At 38.0% G+C, this 23,417-nt stretch overlaps 1 protein-coding gene across 2 annotated transcripts in view; it reads left to right on the top strand.

The window, feature by feature from the left end:
* Positions 1–23,417, top strand: part of Epha3 (Eph receptor A3) — a 320,644-nt gene that overhangs the window by 207,114 nt on the left and 90,113 nt on the right. For both annotated transcript variants that reach the window (NM_001362452.1, NM_010140.4), the window contains exons 4-5: positions 3,484–3,639; positions 4,512–4,847. In NM_001362452.1, the coding sequence (NP_001349381.1) occupies positions 3,484–3,639; positions 4,512–4,847 (492 nt within the window). The remainder of the gene's footprint in view (positions 1–3,483; positions 3,640–4,511; positions 4,848–23,417) is intronic.

Raw genomic sequence — 23,417 nt, 5'->3', positions numbered from 1 at the left:
GGGTTTTTTGTTTGTTTTTGATTTTTGTATTTGCTATCTCATATTGGCTTACAGGAATACAGGAAGGTCAGAGGAAGCTTGCCAACTTTAAAAACAGAGACAGTAGACCAAACGGATATTTCTATCAATCTGGAGTGTTTGTCAGGAGAATAGCCATGAAGATTCACATGTACACAACCATTTTCTACTTGCTCTCTCTCTTTTTTCTACTTTTATATTTTACAGTCCAGTGGTTGCCCCTCTCCTTGTCCACCCTCCCAGTTCCTCATCCCATTTCTCCTTCCCCCTTTCTTCAAGAGGATACCCAACCGCCCCCTCCTCATCACCTTCCTCACTCCCTAGGGCCTCAAGTCTCTTGAGGATTAAGTGTGCCTCTTCACTCACTGAGGCCAGACCAGGCAGCCCTTTGCTGTATATGTGTGGTGGGATGGGGGCTGGGGAAATTGGGTGGGGTTGGGGGGATGTTGGACCAGCTAGTGTCTATTGCCTGGTTGGTGGCTCAGTGTCTGAAAGATCTCTCTCTCTCTCTCTCTCTCTCTCTCTCTTTTATTTATTCTTTCATCTTTTTTTACAGTCCAGACATTCAGATATTAGACTTTATCTTCATCCTCGTCTACCCTCAGACTCTTCTACACCACACCTCTACCCCCTCCCACCATTCCCCCACCTCCCTGTTGCTTACTCTGGCCAATTTGATGTCTTTGGATATCACACCTCCATCAAAGCTTGCGTTCTTCTGCATTAAGGAGAAGCAAGGTGTTTCTGAGTTGAATAAATTCTGAGATGGGTTCTGGCTGAGTCATTGAGTACACCACACACATTCCTCTGATTTTCTTAGACTTCAGACAAAATGCTCTTGCTGTCAAGGTTAGAATCATTTATGACAATGAGAGCAGACAGGTATATTCATCCATCTCGTGGATGCTACTGTTTTGGTCCCAATTTTTGGTCTTCTTTTTGCCACTGGTACTTAGTTGACATGAAATTTGAATTTAAAAGAGGACCTTGCAGGTTACAATTCTCGAGAGAATCAGAACTCAATTAGCAATCAAGAGAAGGGCTTTGGTATGGAGTGAATATTTTATAACATTGGCCTTATGTCAACTGAATGTAAGCTGAACATTTGTCCTTCCATATTGATCTGTTAGTGGGTTTAGTTAAGGCATACTGCCTACTTCCTATTCGTGGCTCTCTAAATACATTCCATCTGTTGAAGTCCACAGCTTACTTAACATTTTAAGAGACCTTTTCTCTTTTCTTTTCTTTCTTTCTTTCTTTGTTTATTTGTTTGTTTGTTGAGATAGGATCTCACTTTGTAGCCCTGGCCTGTCTGGAACTTACAGACAACTTCCAGACCTCTCTGTGCCTCTGAAGTGCTGCGATTAAAAGTGTGTCCCACCAAGCCCTTTTAGGGGATCCTTTGTTGTGATTAGAATCGGTAATATATTTACAATAATGCCTATCAGAAATCTTAAGAATAGTAGCTCATTGCTGAATATTTGTTAAACTGTTATTTTTGTAGTTTTTTTAAATCTACATCTATTATTATTTTACCATGATTGGACAAATTCTACTTACTAGTTTGAATCATGTTTGTAGCTTGCAGACTTAGTGAATATAACCACATGTAAGTTGATAGGCTTATTGAATATAGATATCTCCAAGTGTTATCAGTAATCTTGGTGGGATGTGATGTAGCTAAGACATATCTTCTTCATGTAAAAATATTCCATAGGCATTCACAGTGTGAACAAATGGTGACTGAATACTCAGTGAGTACCATTCTGTCAAATGTTGAAGCTGTAAAAACCTAAAACAGAAACACAAAGACAAACTTACAAGCAAACAAAATAGCAAACCACACCAGTGCACTGAAACTTAATTTTTAGTTTAATTAATTAGTTTTAAATTCAATTTTCAAAGCCTTCTTGAAAATTAAAAGCCATCCTATGATGAATTAAATTGAAAGCAGAAGTAAAGTACATTGTTTTGAAAGTGTATATCATTTCCTTCTGAGGGGCTAGGATGTGAGATATGAATGCAGTTTCTAAGCAATGCTTTTGGGTGAACATGTGTGTTCCTAATCTATACTGCATCGGGGAAACAGGATTCTTTTGTCTGTATTTCAGTACAACAACAAAGTTAAATCCATTGCTAAATCGTCCTGGAATGGACATTCTTAATAGGAACTGGAAAACCTGCAAGTTTAAGTGAATGAATGGTCTGGTCTACCTTTGGACTTGCCATGTTTTACTTCGAGAAACGTTGAGTGAGAGAAAATTCAGCGTTAGTGTGGAACTTTAGTCACATGCATAGTGAACTGGATGCTGTAAAAGTTAAGGTCTGCCTATACAAGACATTTCCTTTCCCTTGAGTACAAATAACACTGCATTCACAATAGAAAGTTGATAGAAGAAAATCATTAAATTTGGTTATACTGGGTGCATTGTACTGTATGTGTGTAAAAATACCACACACAGTCCAATATCAAGGTAGTCTTGAATTTGAGATTTAAGAGATAAAACTTGGAAGTTGGATACTAAATTCTTTTCCCAAAATAATGTCAAGAGAAAGTTTGTTAGGAATTTTACGTGATTTCACTTCCCATTGCGTTTTTTTTTTAATGAATCAAAGAAAAAGAACATGTTAGACATTTATCATAATAAATGAAGGCAGGAGGGACACCCTTCTGTGTAAAGTGTCCTAATGGTAAGCTGAGATCAGTACTGAAAGCAGCTTCCTGGACTTAGAAAACACAGTATGCAGAGACTTGCAAAGAAAGAAAGAAAGTGACTGAGTTTGCAAGGAAAGTTCACATATTAACAGATCATATCTAACACAGTACAAATGAGAAAATTGTGCTCTCTGTTCCAGATATAGTGAAATGCACTTGAATCTTGTTGGTATACCATTGTCCTAGAAGTTAAAAGATACTATCAAGACAATAATAATAATAATAATAATGATGATGATGATGATGATAATTGATGATGATGATGTTATAAACTTTAAAAATATACAGCATAGTATCAATTTTCCTCTTTAGTTGCTTAAGTATTCAGGACAAAGTTGTATCCAGCTAGAAAGTTAAGTGCAAGCCAACAGTGCAATTCAGTGGTAACTACAGTCCAGATAGGACACATGCTGTGTCATGGTTTAAAATGACTACATCATGACATAGGTTTTTTTTTTTTTTTTTTGCCTCATGCTCACCACAAATTCTCCAATGCCAAGTAAAGCTGTGAATATACAAGTTGGAAAATTCACCATACTTTAATGCCAAAATAATCTAAATCTTGTGGCTTCTCTCCCACCCCCGTTTATTTCCCTTGACATTTGGTGTAAATCAAATTCAAATGAATAAAAAGGGAAATCACATGGCCACATGACTTGCTGCTGTAAACCCTGGGAGCAATCTGTTTTACACATTTCAAGATACAAGACAATTGCTAAGAATTTTAAAAAGAGCCATTTTGTCTGCAGCTTGTCGACCAGGCTTCTACAAGGCTTCCGATGGTGCTGCTAAGTGTGCTAAGTGCCCACCACACAGCTCAACACAAGAAGATGGTTCAATGAACTGCAGGTGTGAGAATAATTATTTCCGGGCAGAAAAAGACCCTCCATCCATGGCTTGTACCCGTGAGTAGTTCTGCTGCAACCCATGCCTCCATGATTGGTTTGGTTTGGTTTGGTGTATCTTCCTGTGATTTTTGAAGTGTGTGTGTGTGTGTGTGTGTATGTGTGTGTGTGTGTGTGTGTGTGTGTGTGTGTGCGCGCGCGCGCGCGCATGCGCATGTTCACGCATGTGCGCACACGTATGTGCACATGTGCATATGTATATGTGCACTGTGTGCCAGCGTGCCTGTGTGTGTGCACACTCATGTGAGTGCATGTGCACACAAGCGTGACCGTGTGTATGAAGCATTTGCCCACATCTTTCTGTTTTCCATATGCAATCTGAAAACGCTCTGCTTCCCTCTCCATGCTTGATTCATCATGAATGCAACATTTATCACACAAAATGGAATAGTTTTAAAGCACTTCCTGTAATGCAACCCCTATTAAAAGGAAAAAAAAATCTGTATCTGACTTCAGAATTTCACAATATATTTGACAGGGCAGGAGAGGTTACAGACAGTGGATTTATGTTTGGAGATTTTTATTATCTTTTGCTATCTCTTGGTCGTAGGTCATGGTAAATAAAAGGGTGGGGGGACTAAGATTTATAAACCTAATACAGTAGTTTTCGTAACTATTCACCTGGGTTTTGAATTTATAGTAAATTTCTTTGTTGGACTTTGTGAATAGATCCTTAATCATGAATAGCCTGGAGAGGCTGGTCCTCTTGAATCCATGTGCTTATAATCTTACGGATTCTCTGAGGATGAATTAGAGTAGACAATAAAGACAGAATGATTATTTACGTCTTCTGTTCTTTTATAAATTTTCTATTTCCCTTATAGTAGCAACTGGAAGTGATGCTCATTAATCTTTGTGGAACTACTTTGCAGGACCTCCATCCGCACCAAGAAATGTTATCTCAAACATAAACGAGACCTCGGTTATCCTGGACTGGAGTTGGCCCCTGGACACAGGAGGCCGGAAGGATATTACCTTCAACATCATATGTAAAAAGTGTGGGTGGAATGTCAGGCAGTGTGAGCCGTGCAGCCCCAACGTCCGCTTCCTTCCTCGGCAGCTTGGACTCACCAACACCACGGTGACAGTGACAGACCTCCTAGCTCACACCAACTACACCTTTGAGATCGATGCTGTTAATGGGGTGTCAGAGCTGAGCTCGCCACCGAGACAGTATGCCGCAGTCAGCATCACAACTAATCAGGCTGGTGAGTACACATTGGCAGCTTCAGACTTCAGCTGCCATGACCAACTAATCCTTGTACGGACAGAAAAAAAGAAAAAAGAAAAAAACAAAACAAAACAAAACAAAAAAAACCCAATAACCCATGGTTGCATGGAAAGATGGGAAAGAGACCCCAAATTCTTCTCTAATCTCCTGCTTAGATAATTTTAGCACTTTACTAATTCAGTTTAATTCTCTGGTTCAGAATAAACCAGAGTTGCAAGGAGATTTCAAAACTACTCTAAATCTACTACTATCTCGTTGGGATTTTGTGGCAGTAAGGGATCCCTGGGAACATGTTTAAACTTAAAGAATCTAGCAGGTATTCAATGCTTGCAAAGGTTACATGGATAGTGTAAAAACTATGTGTATTTTTATACTGGTTAAATGGGATTCATACAGTTACTCACTTATTTAATATTATAAAGGATTCCCGCGAGTGTCACAGGTTTTCTTTTCTTTAAGAGTAGGGAAATTTAACTGAATACAAGCAAGCTAGCAAGTGGGCAAGCGTGTATTTGTTTCCTCCTGCTTTTTGATCATGAGTGACACGTGACTAGCTTTTAAAAATTCCTGTCACATGTGACCTTCCCCAAATAATGTACTATTAATGTGGAGTTGTGAGCTAAGAGAAAACCCCATTTTCTCTTAACTTTATTTTTGGATTATTTTACCAAAGCAGTAAAAACAAAACAGTAACATCTTTCTTGACTGTCCCAACAAGGTTCCTTTAGCTATAGTTAACAAATATCATCCCTACCTGTGAGGCATCAACATCGTTGGTGGGAAAAGTGACTTTCAATGGCCATCAGCCATCACTTTAATCTCTCTTAGCAAATTTGCTTTGCCCCTCATTATGCTGTATCCTTGTCCTACTCACGCTGGCTTTGACTTTACTGCAATTAGTGGTATCTAATATTTACAACTAATCGCATTTTAAAGTATGTAATGGGTTTATTTAACTGTATATGAAAAGATGAGTAATATTCATGTTACTTATTGCATGAATCTGGTTTCTCCTAGCCAGTGACCATGGGAAGTCTACAGTTTTAATTATGTGGTAAATGATTTACTTAAATCGTCCATTTCAAGCTGATTTACATCCTTTAAGCCGGAACATCAATCTGTTCTCTAATAATCCCCTAAGTCAAACAAAAATATTTGAAAACAAGCAAAAGCTCCTTATGTCCTATCTTATCATTCCCCTCTGGCTTTCTGGTTATACATTAATCAGAAAATTAATAGTTTTAAATACACACAGTGAGTGAGGAGAGGTAATGGGGCATCCAGGAGAAGGTCAAGACCTTACAAAATAGATGAGTTTGTGCTTGCTAACTCCCACTGCCAGTTACAAATCATAGCAGAGATCCAATAGGCTTTAGCTGTGACTCTTTCTAAGTCCACTCCCGTTTCTTTAAAGAGCAGTCATAGATTTGCAATGTATAACAGAAATGATAGATTCATTTCATGATGTTTATATCATTTTGTATGCCATGGGGCCAGAGGTCTTTGTTCTATCTTCAATCCCCAGGGTAAAGTATATAAGCATGGCTATATGTAAGCAGTACTGTCCCTATGGAGAACACTTCTTTGTTCCATTTTATTTTTTTTTTTTCTTTTTTTTTCTTTTTTTTCCATTTTTTATTAGGTATTTAGCTCATTTACATTTCCAATGCTATACCAAAAGTCCCCCATACCTACCCACCCCCACTCCCCTACCCACCCACTCCCCCTTTTTGGCCCTGGCGTTCACCTGTACTGGGGCATATAAAGTTTGCGTGTCCAATGGGCCTCTCTTTCCAGTGATGGCTGACTAGGCCATCTTTTGATACATATGCAGCTAGAGTCAAGAGCTCCGGGGTACTGGTTAGTTCATAATGTTGATCCACCTATAGGGTTGCAGATCCCTTTAGCTCCTTGGGTACTTTCTCTAGCTCCTCCATTGGGGGCCCTGTGATCCATCCATTAGCTGACTGTGAGCATCCACTTCTGTGTTTGCTAGGCCCTGGCATAGTCTCACAAGACACAGCTACATCTGGGTCCTTTCGATAAAATCTTGCTAGGGTATGCAATGGTGTCAGCGTTTGGATGCTGATTATGGGGTGGATCCCTGGATATGGAAGTCTCTACTCCTGAGAAGGTTAATGAACTGGAAGTCTTATAAAAATAATACCCCTGCCTTCCTTTGGAGGGGTGTGATTGTGTTTTAGCTCCTGTTCTCTCTATCTTGGCTATAAAGGGCAAGCATGCATGTGTCCCTTTTCATTAACTTTAAGATTGAGTTTGCTGATCCTTCTTTTGATTATATTGCAAAAACTTTGTGATAACCACTTGATAAGGCACCTTCTAAATCATAGGGGATGATGTGGTTAAATTCTGATTACTTTTCAGCTCTTAATACTTTCACAATGTCAGTAAGATAAAAACAAACAAACAAACAAACAAACAAACAAGCAAACAGACATGGGTACTACATAAACCTTAAAAAGCCCAAGTCAAACATGTAGAGGAAGAATTACAGATTGCAAGACAACCATCTTAAATTTACAGCATGACAGGTATTTACAGTTCCCCCTTCAAGTAGGGATATATCAGTTCTAGAAATGCATATTCAACTGCTGGATCATCCATCTGTTTACTCCTGCTCTCCACCACTGAATCCATGGCTCTAAACATCTTATAGCAGATAACAAATTAAGTTTAGAAGAAATGGCTCAGTCAAAGAATGTATAGAATGTTGAGTTCTATGTCTGCTCACAGGCTACTGGTGAAAAAGATCCAGACGCATTCCCAGCATGTCGTCATGACTTTAAACTCTTTTTTCTCCCTACCCAACTCTACTTCCACATCCTACTCATCCTTCCGTTCAGAGTCATTTGCCATGAGGTAGGACAGGGAGCTTGATGGAGATGTCTGTCATGACCAGCTGCAGTAACCCTGGTCCTTGCTGTGTGTTTCCAAGGGATTCTAAAATACTCAGCACAAAAATTCCCTCATCCTCTCTAACATTCCAGGATGGGATCCCATCCGTCACCCCATCATTCTCAGATGACTTTCACCCCACTTCTTTCTATTTGCTCGTTTGTTTATTTATATATTATTTAAAATAATATTTGAAAATTTAAAATTATTCCTTTTATGAGATTTTAATATAATTACTTTTCTCCCTCCCCTGTTCTCATTCAAAACTCTTTCTCATACTCCTTCCTGTTCTCTTTTAAATTAGATGTCTCCTTCTTCATTATTTGTTCTCATATATAACCATGTCCTTTTCTCTCTTCTCTTTCCTCGCCCTGACCCCTCCAGTGGCACCCCTCGCTAGCTCCCTTTACACTCATGGTCTCCTTTTCTTTGTCATGTTACATAGTCCTATATAAATGCATAAAATATGAATGTAATTTTTCCAGTACAATTACTGTTACTTATATGGATATAATTTTGGGGATGACTAATTGTTATTGGATCACCAATTAAAAGGGTCATCCTGCATCTGTGCATGCGCACATGTACACACACATGCTAATGCAACTCAATAAAATATTGACTTCAACTTTTCTCTCACCTTCCTTCCTTTTCTTCTGTAGTTGCCGTTCCTCCCCACCCTCACTTCCCCTTACCCTTCTTTATGTAACTGGGTCCTGTGCCCATTCTCTTTCATGCTCCCTCTCTCCTGTGGGGCCATTTTATTTCCTGTTCTTTCTACTTTCTGATGTGACTCCAGGTCCCATCTGAAGATGTGGAGCTGGGAACCACAGATGAGAGAGAGCTTGAGACCATCTAATCTAAATGCAGTAGCCTCTGGACTCACTCCATACTATTTATTCTACCTTAATATAGTGTTAAATGTTGAATCTCCTTCTCGGAAATCCTTTTAACCTGTGCCCTTCTGCTTCCTTCCTTCCTTCCTTCCTTCCTTCCTTCCTTCCTTCCTTCCTTCCTTTCTTTCTTTTTTCTTTTTTTTTTTTTGTTTGTTTTGTTTTTGTTTTTTGAGACAGGGTTTCTCTGGTAGCCCTGGCTGTCCTAGAACTCACTCTGTAGACCAGGCTGGCCTCGAACTCAGCAATCTGCCTGCCTCTGCCTCCCAAGTGCTGGGATTAAAGGCATGCAGCACCACACCCGGCTCTTCTGTTTTCTTTATTGTTTTGGTCTGTGTGTCTCAAGTTTTCCTTTTTCTTGGATAAAAATCTCAAGGACAACCTGAGTCATGATAACCTGTGAGTTGAATTGCACATGTTTGCTGCAGCTTTTATGAATTGTTCTTCATGGTCTTATTTTATTTTAAATTCCACATTTCTTTCTTTCTTTCTTTCTTTCTTTCTTTCTTTCTTTCTTTCTTTCTTTCTTTCTTTTTTTTTTTTTTTTTTTTGTAATTGCAGCTTCTGTCCAATTCCTCTTATCAACCCTGGGACTCCATCTGACTTCCACATGTGCAGGCCCTGTGAATGGTGCCACATTGTGGGTTCATGAGTGTGCCAGCCCTGTTGTGTCTGGAACCTACTGTTTCCCGAGTGTGATCCAGCATCCTTCTCCCAGCATCTTTGCCTCATTGACTATTATTTTTTAAGTGTCTATAAATTTAGATATGTAGAGTCATATACATATATACATACAAACATTTTTCTAAATACCTAAATTCAAATTGCTAAGGCTGCATACTGCTACTTGTATATTTATTTTCAGGAATGACTTTTTGGTATTGGATAACCAGTTGGAACATCTCAGCATCTCATAATTAGTAGTAGGCCTTTGTGTAGAGTTGAGGGTCCTGGGTTTTCCCCTTGCCACTTAGGCATTCCTATTGTTGTTATTCTTGTTCAGCGCATATTTGAGCAGGCATAGTGAATCTCATTAGGTGCAACACCTAATACTACAAAAAGATACAATCTCAAAGCAAACTCCCCAACCCCTTGGTTCCTATGATTTTTCTCCCTCTCTTCTGCAATAACATTTGAGTCTTAGGTTCTGGGGTTGTTTTGTAGATATACCTGGTTCCATGTTCTTTGGAAGCACATTTTCCTACTTTCTCTGGTTTTTCTTTAACTCTTCTTCACCTATAGGGACAGATCCAAGCTTATCACTTTCCTGTATCTTTAATTTTTTTCTTTAAGTGAACACTGAAATCATGAATGTATATATAGAATTTGTGTAAACATGATCTTTGCCCATATGTGTCAAATGTTAAAAAAATAAGATAATAGTATATATTATGACCATACACATCTGACTAGATTTTTTTCAAATTAGTTTTTAACACAGGGTTTATCTGTCTTTTCCTATCTTTCATTACTTAGGAAAGTAAATTGCACATAACATGCTATTTTACTCCTAAGTTTTCAAGACAACTTTTTGAAGAATAGTACACTTGGGACTTCAATAAAATCAAGACATTAACTATTTTCTCACCCATAGTCATCAAATTTTGTCCACTGTACTACTAATATTCCTGTGGCATGAAAAATTGTTGACTATATTTTCATATTTTAGCTATAATAGAGTTTAAATCCACAGTAACAAATAAACAGGGCCTTGGATATGGCTCAGTGGGTTCCTGTTTATAGTAAGGTCAATTTTCTGTATCAAAAGCAACAACAAAACAAGAAAAGTACTGATGAATAAGTAAATTTAACTATAAATTCAAATAAAATAGAATATAAAAGAAGTTAATTTTTACTTCCAATTTCTAAATGATTGCTATAACGGCAGACATTTCATGCCTTTCACTTTATACATAATTTACATATAAAGCAGAGAGAAAATAACTTAGGTTTATTAATGTTTCCTACGGATACACCGTTAAGTTATCTACAAAGGGATAACACCTTAAAGACTGTTTAATGTATTGAAAGCATTTCCACGATCAGCTTTCATAAAGTGGTTTCTTCTATCCATTTAATTTAATAATGAAAGTGAAAGCCTTTTTAGGAATAACACGAAATATTCTTTTCCCTCATAGTCAGAGCACACTACCAGATAAAAGAATAAAACTAAAATTCTAAACACATTTTCTCTTTGTTTAATTTTGTCATCCCAGGACTATCAGAACTTTACTACTAATGGAGTTTTAATGTCTAAACAGGTTTTGTGGCAAATGTGTTGAAGATTATTTTACTTGAATTTATTTTAACCAATACTTAAAATTTTATTAGTTATGGTACATCATGGGACGTTTCACTTCTTGTAAGTGTCCAACTGTTGATGATGGCTCACGACTTTGAATAATCCTTTGCACAGATCCCACTTATCCAAGAGAGAAAGATGCTACGCTTACTTACAGAAGGCCCATCCTTTATTTAAAAATCATCATTAGTTGTTCTTATTATTTTTGAAGTCTCTTTTAAGAAATTTAGTGTGTAGCTAAAAAGAGTCAATTTTAATTGTTCTCAAACATAAGTTAGCCTACAATAGACAATGTGTGGGAAAAATGGTATATCATCAGTTTTGTTTGGTTGGCCCAGGTTTGTATGTGCACTGGGTCAGGCATTCTTCATCTTTTATCTTTGTAAAGTAATACTATGTGGATCCTCTAGAGACATAACATTCTATGGCTATTTTCAGATGACAACTCCATTTTTGCTTTGATTAACTAGCCTTCTTTCCCTTATTTCCCTTCTATTAAAATTATTTTAGAAAAGCTTTCATAGCTGACCCTTGAGAAAGTTTGCCAATGATGAGGACTCTGTTAGAACAGAGTACATTTCTCAGTGTGAATTTATTTGGTAGAATAAAACTTTTGTGGATGAATCTCACCGATTTCATCAAATCTTATTGTATATACATGAAATTTAAATTAAAATCTTAATATAAAACACATAAGTAATAACCAGGATCTATAACTACTTGAATTCATATGTATACATGTGAATATGATTATTTGTTACAATGCATGATGAACTGAGAATACAAAATTCTAAAGTTCTCACATAAGTTAATGAAGTCTAAGAGATCTGAGAAAATAAAGCTTCTCTCTTGAAAAATTTAAACTAGGATAGGTGTGTGTGTGTGTGTGTGTGTGTGTGTACATGTATGTCCACATGTGTACACATAAATATGTTCAGGTGTGCTCCATGCAATTAAGGTAGATTTTGTATATATTTTCTATAGTTTGCCACCTCAATCTGAAGTCCACCTTTGTTTAGAGACTGTCCAGTGACCATGCTGTCCCTTTGGATCTATGTATTCATGTTTCCCCTAGTGCTGTGGTTACAGGTGCATAGCAACTCACATGGATTTTAAATGGTTGCTGAAGAACTGAACTCAGATATTTATGTGTATACATGAAACACATTAGCCACTGACTGAGCAACCTAGTTTTTCTCTTAATTATCTTCCATGTTCTGTTCAGGTTATGTGTATGGCAGGATTTTGAGATGGGAAGGATAATTGCATAAAACTGTATTTTATATAGTGCTGGTTATCTGTTGAGTGACCAATGGTCAGTAGTTTTATTTATAATTACCATGTGGAATATTTAACAGCAGATTGACTCTCAAAGAACACAACAGTATTTGGATCATCCCTGGTTTTATTTGGCAACTTGATTAGTTTCTATTTTATGTGTTTCCTGAGCATTGACACAACACTTATTATGAGTCAACATGACTCTACCTCATGCACTGTGGACCAAATCCTGATTAAGATGTGGCAACTACCTTCAAGGAGCTCGCCATCAAGGGGTTTTGCAAAGTTCCAAAAACCCTGCATGAAATTGATTGCTCTGGTCATGACAAAGCAGGCAGGCCAGCTGCCAAGAGTCTCCAAGAATGTGATTCACCTGGAGCTGAAATGAAGACAACAGTAATTTCTCTTATATTCACAGAGAGAGGCTAACTCTATTCAATAACATCATCCTGTTTCTCTGTTACTTAAGCATGATAGTTAAAGCCTACTCATTCTACATGATTCTAACACAAACACCACCACCACTAACCCCAGAGAGAGAGAGAGAGACAGAGACAGAGACAGAGACAGAGACAGAGACAGAGAGAGGGAGGGAGGGAGGGAGGGGGAGAGAGAGAGAGAGAGAGAGAGAGAGAGAGAGAGAGAGAGAGAGAGAGAGAGAGAACTTATTTCATGAATTTGAGACATTATCCTAAACCTAAATCCATAGCATTAAAACTACCTATCACAGAAGGTTCAAGATTTTAAGGTCCATCTTAGGTATATGATAAGTCCATGTCCCCTCAAATTGGAAGGTAATAGATGTGTGTGTATGTGTACACACACACACACACACACACACACACACACACACATATATATATATATATATATACAAAGAGAGAGAGATGGATAGATAGGTAGTCAGATACGTATATACATACATATATAGATGATAGATGGATAGATATAGATGAATAGATAGATGATAGTTTAAAAGAGATAGACGATAGCTAAAAATAAGTAGATAAGAGTTAAGTAGATATGTAGATAGAAGAAAGATGGATAGTTAGATAGATGACAGATGATTGATGGATAATTAATAGGTAAACTATAGTTGGTAGATTTCAAGGACCTTCACAAAGATAGAAAAGATACACTTTCAATTGGGGTTTTAGTTTCTTTTGCCATCATAAAATACTCTGGATTTGAGGGGGGACTTGTAACCATCAGAAAAAATAAAGTCCTTTCCCTTGAGGCTTTATATTTTTTCAGAGTATGTTTATAGCTGTTCATATACCCTGCTATAGGTCAATCTTTAGTGTTATTAATTAATTTGTCTGTTTTTATACCTGCTTATGGAACAAGCATTTTATTGGTACGGAATGTAATATTCTTCATAGTAAAATACATCTTACTTCTTTATACTACTTACTTCCATTGCCAGTAACCTCATTGAATGAGATGGGCATTATTTGTCATCTGGTCACTGAAAATAAGAGAAAACACATTTTTCTATGACCTGGTATATATAAACACACACACAAAGAGGCAGCATGAGAACCACTGATAAATATGGGAGTTAAGAGCAATCTCTCTGTACAGAAATGCACTAGAGCGATAGCTTAAGTCCTTAGCATTTTTTTCTGAATTAACATCTCACATGAAAAATATTTGCTTTCAGATTCTTGCATAGAGTGCACATAGGCTAGAAACTTATGAGGATGCACTGAAACACAAACAAAAATTATGTTACTGCCAAAGCCCAAGGACAAGCCCAGACCTCGTCTTCTCCAATCTTTGGAAATAAAAAAATCTTTGAGTTCCTATTCTTCTCATTAAGAACTATGTTTCTGAGTGTTATATGTAGCCTTGGTTACAGCTTGAAAACTGATATGAGTAGTCCTTCATAAAAGAACCACAGATGTTCAGTGTGTGATATATTTCCTTTTTACCCTAGTGGCCTTTATAAAAAGGTCTTGAAGATCAGCTTATAACAAGTCAACTAATGACATGATATAGAGAGGCCCCTGGTTCAGTGGCTGTTATTACAGCTGTGTCTCATTACATATTAGATGTTTAGAACATGCTTGCATTCCGAGTGGCATTTATCTTTTGAATTTCAAACATTCCTACCATAAATAAAGATTTTATGCTTTTCAAAAATGTTTCACAGTTTAGTCTAGGGAATACTGAAAGGTCACTTTGACCTAATGACACTTTCCCTTCAAGGACTCCTGGAGCTAAGATGTGCACTTTCTGAGCGCTCACCTCCACAGACCTGTGTTACTCTTTCCTCTGCCCATTTTCTGCTATTCCCTGAGCCCAGAGAGGTGATAATAACTTGAGTTTCACAAAAACACCAATGTGGGGGACCAAATGAGAACTGGCCTTTGAACATAGCTTAATAATTTCCTCTTTTTGACAACTTTCTAATAAGAGTTATCTAACTCTAACATAAATGACAGTACTGCTGTGGGAAAAATGAATTTGTGATATGTATTTTTCTTTCAAAACCTAAAAATATAACTGCTTTTTAAATCTATTTAAAGTAAGACCTTTACAATACTCCTTCCAAATTTCTAGTTATAATTAAAAGAACCTATCATTTCACCATTTAACAAGTAAAATTTTAAGCAATTTGTGTGAGGTGTTGCCACTGTTAATTAGTGACCACAGTTTTTCTTTTAAAAATGAAAAGCAGGAGTGTGATCCCTTTTTTGTTTTGCAATTATACATACCTGGTAGCTATCTAGTGTAGGCTCAAATATTTCCCAAGATGAAACTATCTCCTATCTTATAGAATGAACCACTTTAGGAAGAAAATTCATTTCATGTGTCTTTGATTCTGGAGGAAACCCTGCCACGTTCCTTTTGTTCTCCAAATATTTGTTGACTTAGATAGAAGATTAGCCTGGGAGTTATTTCTGCTTTAACAACTGCTTCTCTGGGAATGAGCTCTGCCCCACCTTTGTGCTGAGGCAGCAGCTGGCCTGGCCAGTTCCTGCAGTTGGTGCCAGGCAGCTGTGTTTCTTGTCTGCTTTTCTTTATGGACCCTCTTACACGCACTGTAGTCACCTGCACAGCCTGTTCTGATTTGATTTTCTTCCCGTCACAAACACTACAGCCAGAACCTTCCCTATGACTGCCCCAATGAGCATCTCAGAGGGGAGATGGAACACAAAGACATATTCCCTTGAATTGCATGCCTGTGAATGTGTGTGAGGGAAAGTGTTGGGAGGTGAGACATGGATGAAGGTGTGTACCACATGTGATGGAGTGTTTGTGAAAAGTCCCAGATCATATCTCACCTGGGAAGAGAGGCCAGGAATGCTGAAGTCCTAAGTCCTTGTCCTGCAAAGAAGAGAAACCAGCCCCATCAACAGAACCAAACATAAATGCAAAGGTCAAAGAGTCACATTCCTACACAGTTAAGAGGGAATGATCTCATAGATCAGAGTTATATTTAACTTAAACTAAGAGATTAATTTGATATATATTGTATTTATCAGTTTTGTCCTAAAATTTTACTAATAGCATTCATGCCAACAAATTGATAATATTTGAAAGGTGGATAGCAATGGCATTCAAGAAAATACCCCTTGAAAGCACCACTCACCCCGTGTAAAATGGCAGAGATAACTTTATTTCACATATAGTTTTAGTTTTTGAGTTGTTTTGCAAAGCACTTTTTGAGTTACATTAGTATATATTAAATCCTCTAGAGAGTCAGTGTGTGTCTGAGTGTATGTTTATGAAGGCAGACATATAGAATCTTCATCAGAGGAAAGAAGGGATAGAGAAAAAAATCTTTTGGTTTTTTGAGACAAGGTTTCTCTGTGTAGCCCTGGCTGTCCTGGAACTCACTCTGTAGACCAGGCTCGCCTCAAACTCAGAAATCTGCCTGCCTCTGCCTCCCAAGTGCTACGATTAAAGGCATGTGAGTGAGAAAAAACCTTTAATAAAGTGGTATATGCTATCTTTGTTCTGAAAAGTTCAAAGTCCACTGTATGGTCTGGCAAGCTGGAAACCTGGTTGACTGAACCCTGCCACATCAAAGTTGGCAGGTTAAATTCAGAATTCTGATTTCTGATTTAGCTGATTTTCTTTTTGTGGATTCCAGCCAACTAGACAAGGCCCATCAATATTGTCATGTGTGCTATGCTTTGCCCTAAATCTCTTAGTTTAGAATCTTACTTCATTTGGAAAACACCTTTACCTTGATAGCAATATGACCAATTATCAAGGCTCCATGGTTAGCAAACTTGCCATATGAAATTATCGCTGTTTCCCACGTTGGGGATCTCATATATTATCTCTTTGTTACATGAAGTGCTGCTCCACAAGTTTAAGAAAATTATTAGAAAAGGTGAAAACAGACAGTAGTCTTTGAATGTTAGACATTTGCTGTATAGCCGTGCTGGAATTCTCTTCCTCTGGCCCTTGGTGTTTCTTTAGGATTCTTTCCTTGAATTTTTCTTGGGAGGGATTATCTGGTCCCTAAAAAACTTTCTCTCTTTTAATCCTATCCAAAACTATGAGGAATTTCTAGAGCTCATCTGGAGGATCTCTTGCAAATACCAATTTCTTTTCAATGAAATCCATATCTATAATAGTTAGAAACTATAGCAAATGGTGAGAACACTACATTATAGCATATGTCCTGGGAAACATCACCATGTGAACATGTCAGAGAGTAGAAGGTAACCTTCTTTTCACACAGCCTGTTGATAATATCAACAGGAGCAATGTCAGAGATGTTGAGATAACCTCCTGAACACAGTATTATCTTGTGTTCAAGAGACGTACTTAGGTCCAGTAAATAACTATGCCACTCGCATGCAAGCTCTTGCCAATCATCTTTGAGTAGCAATAATGATGAAGGCCCTCAGCTTAGAGAATTTTAGATTCAAAGTTCCTAAAATAACTCTTAAGAGACTTTCAGCATTCCAGTATGTGCTGATTTTCAACCAAGGCTACAGATTAAGAGAGACTTTCTGAAAATAACCAGCAGATCCCTAAAAGAACACAGATCAACCTGGCCAGGATGCCTTTGGGATGTTCTCAGGAAAAAAGTTTCTTTTCCAGTCATAAGATGCGGACAGTGATGGTGCTTACGTGCTACACTCATTTCAACGTGAAATTCAGTGCACTGCTTGGCCAGAGCTCGTGCATACTGAGTTTTATGGAATAGAAAAAACCATTAAAATACAAATTTATGTAAACTAATATTATCTTGGTATCAAGAACACAACAATAATTTTTTTATGTTTTATACAAATTAAAATATTGTCTTTTATTACCAATATTTATTGAATCTATCTGATTGTACATGGATTTTAGCATTTGTTTATGTCTGGATTCTTCCCAATCTTGTCATAGAGTAAAAAGGAGCTTGTAAACCATTATAATATAGTTTACACAACACATTAACTGATCATCAAATGTTCCCTTCTATATTTTGATTATCCTTTGTAGCTCTTTAAACATTTGTGTAATTTTGACTATCCTTTGTAGCTTTTTAAACATTTTTATAAAATTCTATTCATGTCTGATCTGTATTAAGGGTGGGAGAGGTCATAAACTTGCCTATACAGGTTCTTGGAATTGATAAAAGAATCAAAGAACATACTCAGAAGCTAGGCGACAGGGTTCATGCCTAGAAATTCGGTATTTTGCAAGTTGATTAAAAGGGCTCAAAACTCAGGATGTCCAAGACTGTAAAGAGCAATAACTCACTGCATTTTCTATTGCTATTTTTACCAAGTTTTTGTTACCTTTGAACTAGGAAGAGACAACTAACAGCGTCTGTTGCTGTCAGTTTAGCCGCTAGTCTCGTTAGTCTTGAGCTGTTTGAAGCTCTCGGCATTGGTTCCTCTTTAACTTGACAATTGCTTCAAAGCAGCTGGCATGCCATTCTCACTCACTGAAAGGCCAGCTCGGGCTTAGTGCTAATCTAGCCGTGGAAGACAGCACTTGAAAATGAGTTATAATCAGCCAGGGGATTTTCCATTATAATGTTTGAAAGTTGTTGCCTTTAGAAACCTTCCACCTCCCTATCCACCAGGTTTTTACCCACCACTGGCTGCTCCATATGTCCCAGAGGAAGCTCACAGACTGGCACGGAAGTCCAGAAGGGGCCTTGGGAGATGGCATTCTAGATGTCTTTTCATTCACCTTCCTTCTACATGGTATCCCTATGATCACTTTAGAACTGCCTGTCTTAGTCTGTTGTGTGCTCCTATATACCACACACTGTGTAAAGTAGGTTGTTGGCTATGGTAATAATTATTACACAGCTGTTATTGTAGAAAAATTTATGAAGGAAAATATATTAACTAAATTTAGTTTGTGCAGAGAAAATGAATCACAATGAAGAAAGGAAATGAGAGGCTGGAGATGTGGCTGGTTCAGGAGACAGCTGGATTAGTATATATGAGTCCCTGGTACCCCATTTCACATCTAAAAACCAAAAAGATGGGCAGGTTGGTGGATGCATTTATGATGATTGTGATGACGATGAGCAGGAGGAGGAGGAGGAAGAGAAGGAGGAGAAGGGAGGAGCGAGAGGAGGAGGAGGAGCAGGAAGAGAAGAGAGTAGCTGTGGTGACTTCTAGTCTATGTTGATTTTTGGAGGCCTTGAGGTGGACAATGAAAGTTGGCTTAAGGATTTTATTGTCACAAAGCAGAACAAAAATATTAAACACCAGAAAAATGAGCAAAATATTTGAAATGGTCATTTCTCTTCCAGCAATTTAGCTCCCAGCCATGCAGTTCAGTAATATCATAAAGAGTACAGAGTAGGTGATATCCACTGGAAAATGACGTGAGGGCTTCAGGATTTCAGGGATATGAAGGATTATGCTTGCAAAGAAAACACATTCACTTCTCTTTGCATATGTAAATATATTAATTTTAAGTTTTATTTATTTATATTTTTCTTGCATATTAGATCCTGGCCTCAGTTTCCCCTCCCTCCTCTTCTAATAACTTCCATTTCTTAACAAATTTTGTTTGGAGTGAACACATACTCGCTTCTATTTCCTAACAAACTGAGTTAAGAATATACAAAATACTCTTTAAGGTAACTTTTTATCCTGGGTCTTGGCTTTCTGCAGTGCAACAGCCCGATTCTCTCTCTCTCTCTGTATATTCCCTTTGTCTAATATCTATATACATCAATGAACATGTATGTATATGCATATGTATAGCATATGCATATGCCTAGGCATAGGCATATATGTATGTGTGTGTACACACACACACACACACACACACACACACACACACACATTGGTGTGATGGCATTGCCTGACCAAAACCACAGACTGATTGTGCTCTTGTGTTGCTCTTTAGTTCTTAGTTCTCTGCCATAGCATTTGTCAAAAACACTTGAAAAATGGTACTTATTGAATTTTGGGTTACTATTTATACATATATAGAATTGCTTTCATTACTGATCCAGCTCTGTACCATCAATACTAACAAGCATAAAGGAATGAGAAGTGAGTAGAGCCAGTGTCACTGTCTGCTGCTTCCCCCTTTACAGGGGTCTGTTACCTGCAGACTCAGTCATGCAGTTTATTCATCTAGTCAGGAAGGCATTTAGATTTTTCTTTAGTTTGTAGCTATAATACTGTGTTTGTTATGAATGGCTAGGATGGGGCAGACAAGGGGAAATGTTGATACTTGATGCAATAGAGAGAGAGAGAGAGAGATAATCTGGCCTGTGGTTTAGAAAAATATATGTATCTGCAAGAAAGATGGGCTTATTGACAAACTGATAGTAACCCATTTGAGAGATAGTAATCTGAACCAAACCAGGGAGAGGAGAAAACTGAACTATCGGACATTAAAAGAAGGTAGTGTGGTATAAAATACTCAGGTATGAAGAAAAGACCAAGGGAGAGTAGCCTCCCATTCAGATATAAGCATTACTTAAACAGAGTGGAACTAGGGGGGCGATTGTGTCAGCTCAAGATCACAGAGAAGGGACATTTTATATGTGATGCAGAGCAGGTAAACAGCAGTTATTCCTCTATAGAACTGTAGAAAATCAGCAAGTGATGAAAAATGTCTGATTATGAGGAGAGGGGATCCTTAAATATTCATTTTATATTTGCAAGTCATAAGATTTAAAGAGAAAGGGGGTGATCAGAGTCATAGGTAAATATTTGATTCTAAGTTTTTAATGAAAAAGTATTTTCATATTCTTTCCAGTCCCATACTCTTCCCAATTCCTTCCTCCCCCATTAAGCACTAAGCTTTATGTTTATTCTCTGTCTGTTGAAGAAAGGAACATTCCTAGGAGACATAGTTTCACAGCAACTCTTCCTTCCTCTTTCCCTTACAAACTTTCCACCCCCAACCCCCAACAATTATTCCTGAGACTTAGTAAGCTTTAGTAAGTCCAGAAGCCTTCAGTCCTGCACAAAGAACTACAGGAAACTCAAGAATATTGAAAGTAAAAGTTTCCCCCAGGGAAGAGCACACCAGTTGGTTAGCCAATACCAAATGGTCAGACCTAAAAATGTCCATACAAGTAATATTATATGGACTGAGCAAGTTGAACGGTATGTGTGTGTACATGGGTGTGTGTGTGTGTGTGTGTGTGTGTGCCTAACTACAATTGACAAAGAAAGGAGTCATAATTTTGAAAAGGAGAAAGGAGAGGCGTACAATTTGTATCGGAGGAAAGAAAAGGGAGGGGGGAATGATATAATTATATTATAATCTCAAAATGCAAAAGAAATCATTTAAAAATCAAATAATAAAAAACAAACCAAACAAACAGAAATCAAGTAAGATAAAAATTACCAGAGCAAAACAAAAACAAAAACACAAAAAGAAAGAAACAAAAAGGACACATTTTTGAGTTGGCCACCTATTCTGGCTTCCCTGGAGTACCAGTGAAAGACACTCCACTGGAGAAAATCCATTTTCCCTTTGCCTGAAAGTATTGATTGCAAATACCTTCATTATTAGGGGTCAAATGTTATGTCTACTTCCCCTTCTTTTTTGCTGGGAAATTTTTTCAGGTTTGAGCTTTTCATGCATACGCTGTCATAATCTCTCTGTTTATGTGTATCGTCAGCTCTGCTGGATGTGAGTGGCAAACTTCCCTTGAAGTCACCTGCCATCTCTGGTTCCTACAGTCTTTCCACTTCATCTTCCATATAGGTCCTTGAGCCCTGAGGAGATGAGTGTGAGAAGGACACTGAAATTATGATGGGTTGCTCCAAAGGCTCTCACTCTCTACACATTGTCCAGTGTGGGTCTCTGTGTCAATTACCGTCTACTGTAAGAGGAAGCTTCTCACGTGATGGGGGAATGTAGTGTTTGATGGGTTAAGCAAGATGTTATTTGGAGTCATCTTATTCTTGTGTCCTTTTAGAAAATAACAGTACAATTTTCTTTAGAACACATAACATACCTAGCTGAGATTAATTAAAACAAATATACCAAAATAAATATGTCGAGGACAGCCATATATCTGTGGAGCCTATAAGGAGACACTTGACTTCAAGCAGGAAATAGTTACATTCTAAAGTGGCTTTAGAAAATGTTACCTTTCAAATAAATTTGTTACATTTTATTGTTATGTGTGATTATGTATTGTTAAAGTGCATATTTATGTGTGTGTGTGTGTGTGTGTGTGTGTGTGTGTAGATATATGTATATTGTGGGGGCATGTGACTGATGTTGGGTGTCTTTCTCAATCACCATTCAACCTGATAGACTGACCAATGAGCTCCATTGATCCACTAACCTGCTTACCCTTCACCACATGCTGGGGTTCGAGATATGTGATACACCAGCCTTCCTAGGGATGCTACAAAGGCAAACTCACCTACTCATGCCTTATTTGACAAGAACTTTACTGGCTGAGCTATATTCTGGGCCACATAATTCATTCTGTTTTATTATTTTCTGGGTTTGCACTGTCCTGGGCACTAAATAAATGCCTACCAATGGATAGTGACTTATCAAGTCCACAATATCACCCATTAAATAATATTCCTTCTATCTTTACTGCTGTTACTAATTTCAAGTTCTCATCCATTCTTATCTGAACTAACCTCTAGTTGGTTTTTAATTTTCATGTCATCTGTGAAAATCATGAAATCCAAATGCTTTAATATGCTTCCAGAATTCCCTCTGACCCCTCCCATATCTACCTGCTGTTTAATTTTCCAAATTTTGCTGGATATACAGGGCCTATGCTCCTGAACCAATACAAAAGTGTTGTTTCTTTTCATCCTAATCTAACATGAAGCCACATAGGAAATTATATTTCTTTAAACTCGATTTACTTCCCTTATCTCAAAACTCAATTCCTGTTTCATTCTCTAAAAGAATTTTTCCATTTCCCATCTAAAGTAATCAAGCCCCTTTTGCCTCTTTTGTGTATCAGTCTGTAGTTTAGCCACTGCGTTTGCCAAGTTGTGTGGTCCCTCTAAAGCATCCACCTGCTTTTAATTAATTAAATTAATTAATTAATTCAATTTACATTCTGCTCTCTGACACAGCCTGCCCCACTACCTACATAGTCTCTCCTTTCATCCCCTTTCCCTTCTCCTCTGAGAGGATGAAGGGTCCCTCCCTGGGTATTCCCCCATCCTGGCACATCAAGTTTCTGCAGGGCTAGGTACATCCTCTACTGTTGAGGCCATACAAGGCAGCCCGGTGTATTCCACATACAGGTAACTGCTTTAAGGGTAGCCCGCCACCTCAGTTGTTAGAGGATCCACATGAAGTCTGAGCTGCACATCTGCTACATATGTGCAGGGAGCCTAGGTCTTGTGTATGCTCCGTGGTTGACGGTTCAGTGTATGAGATTATGCAAGGGCTCAGGTTAGTTCACTCTGTTGGTCTTCCTATGGAGTTCCTATCCCCTTCAGGGCCCTCATTCTTCCCTCAACTCTTACATAAGTGCGTGAGCTCAATCCAAGGTTTGGCTGCAGGTCTCTCCATCTGTTCAGTCAGCTGCTAGGTGAAGCCTCTAAGACAGTCACTCTAAGCTCCTGTCAGTAAGCATAGCAGAATATCATTAATAGTGTCAGGGATTGGGGCTTGCCTATGGGATGGGCAGAGACCTGTTCTTAACTCTGTCTGCTGAGCTCTGTGGAAATCAATACTAGGTGAGATGGACTGACACATGATTTTGATCCTGTTG

This window comes from Mus musculus, chromosome 16, assembly GCF_000001635.26.
Source record: "Mus musculus strain C57BL/6J chromosome 16, GRCm38.p6 C57BL/6J".
NCBI classification, from domain to species: domain Eukaryota; kingdom Metazoa; phylum Chordata; class Mammalia; order Rodentia; family Muridae; genus Mus; species Mus musculus.
Note: the sequence above shows the minus strand (reverse complement) of the source record. Positions and strands in the feature narration are given on the sequence as shown.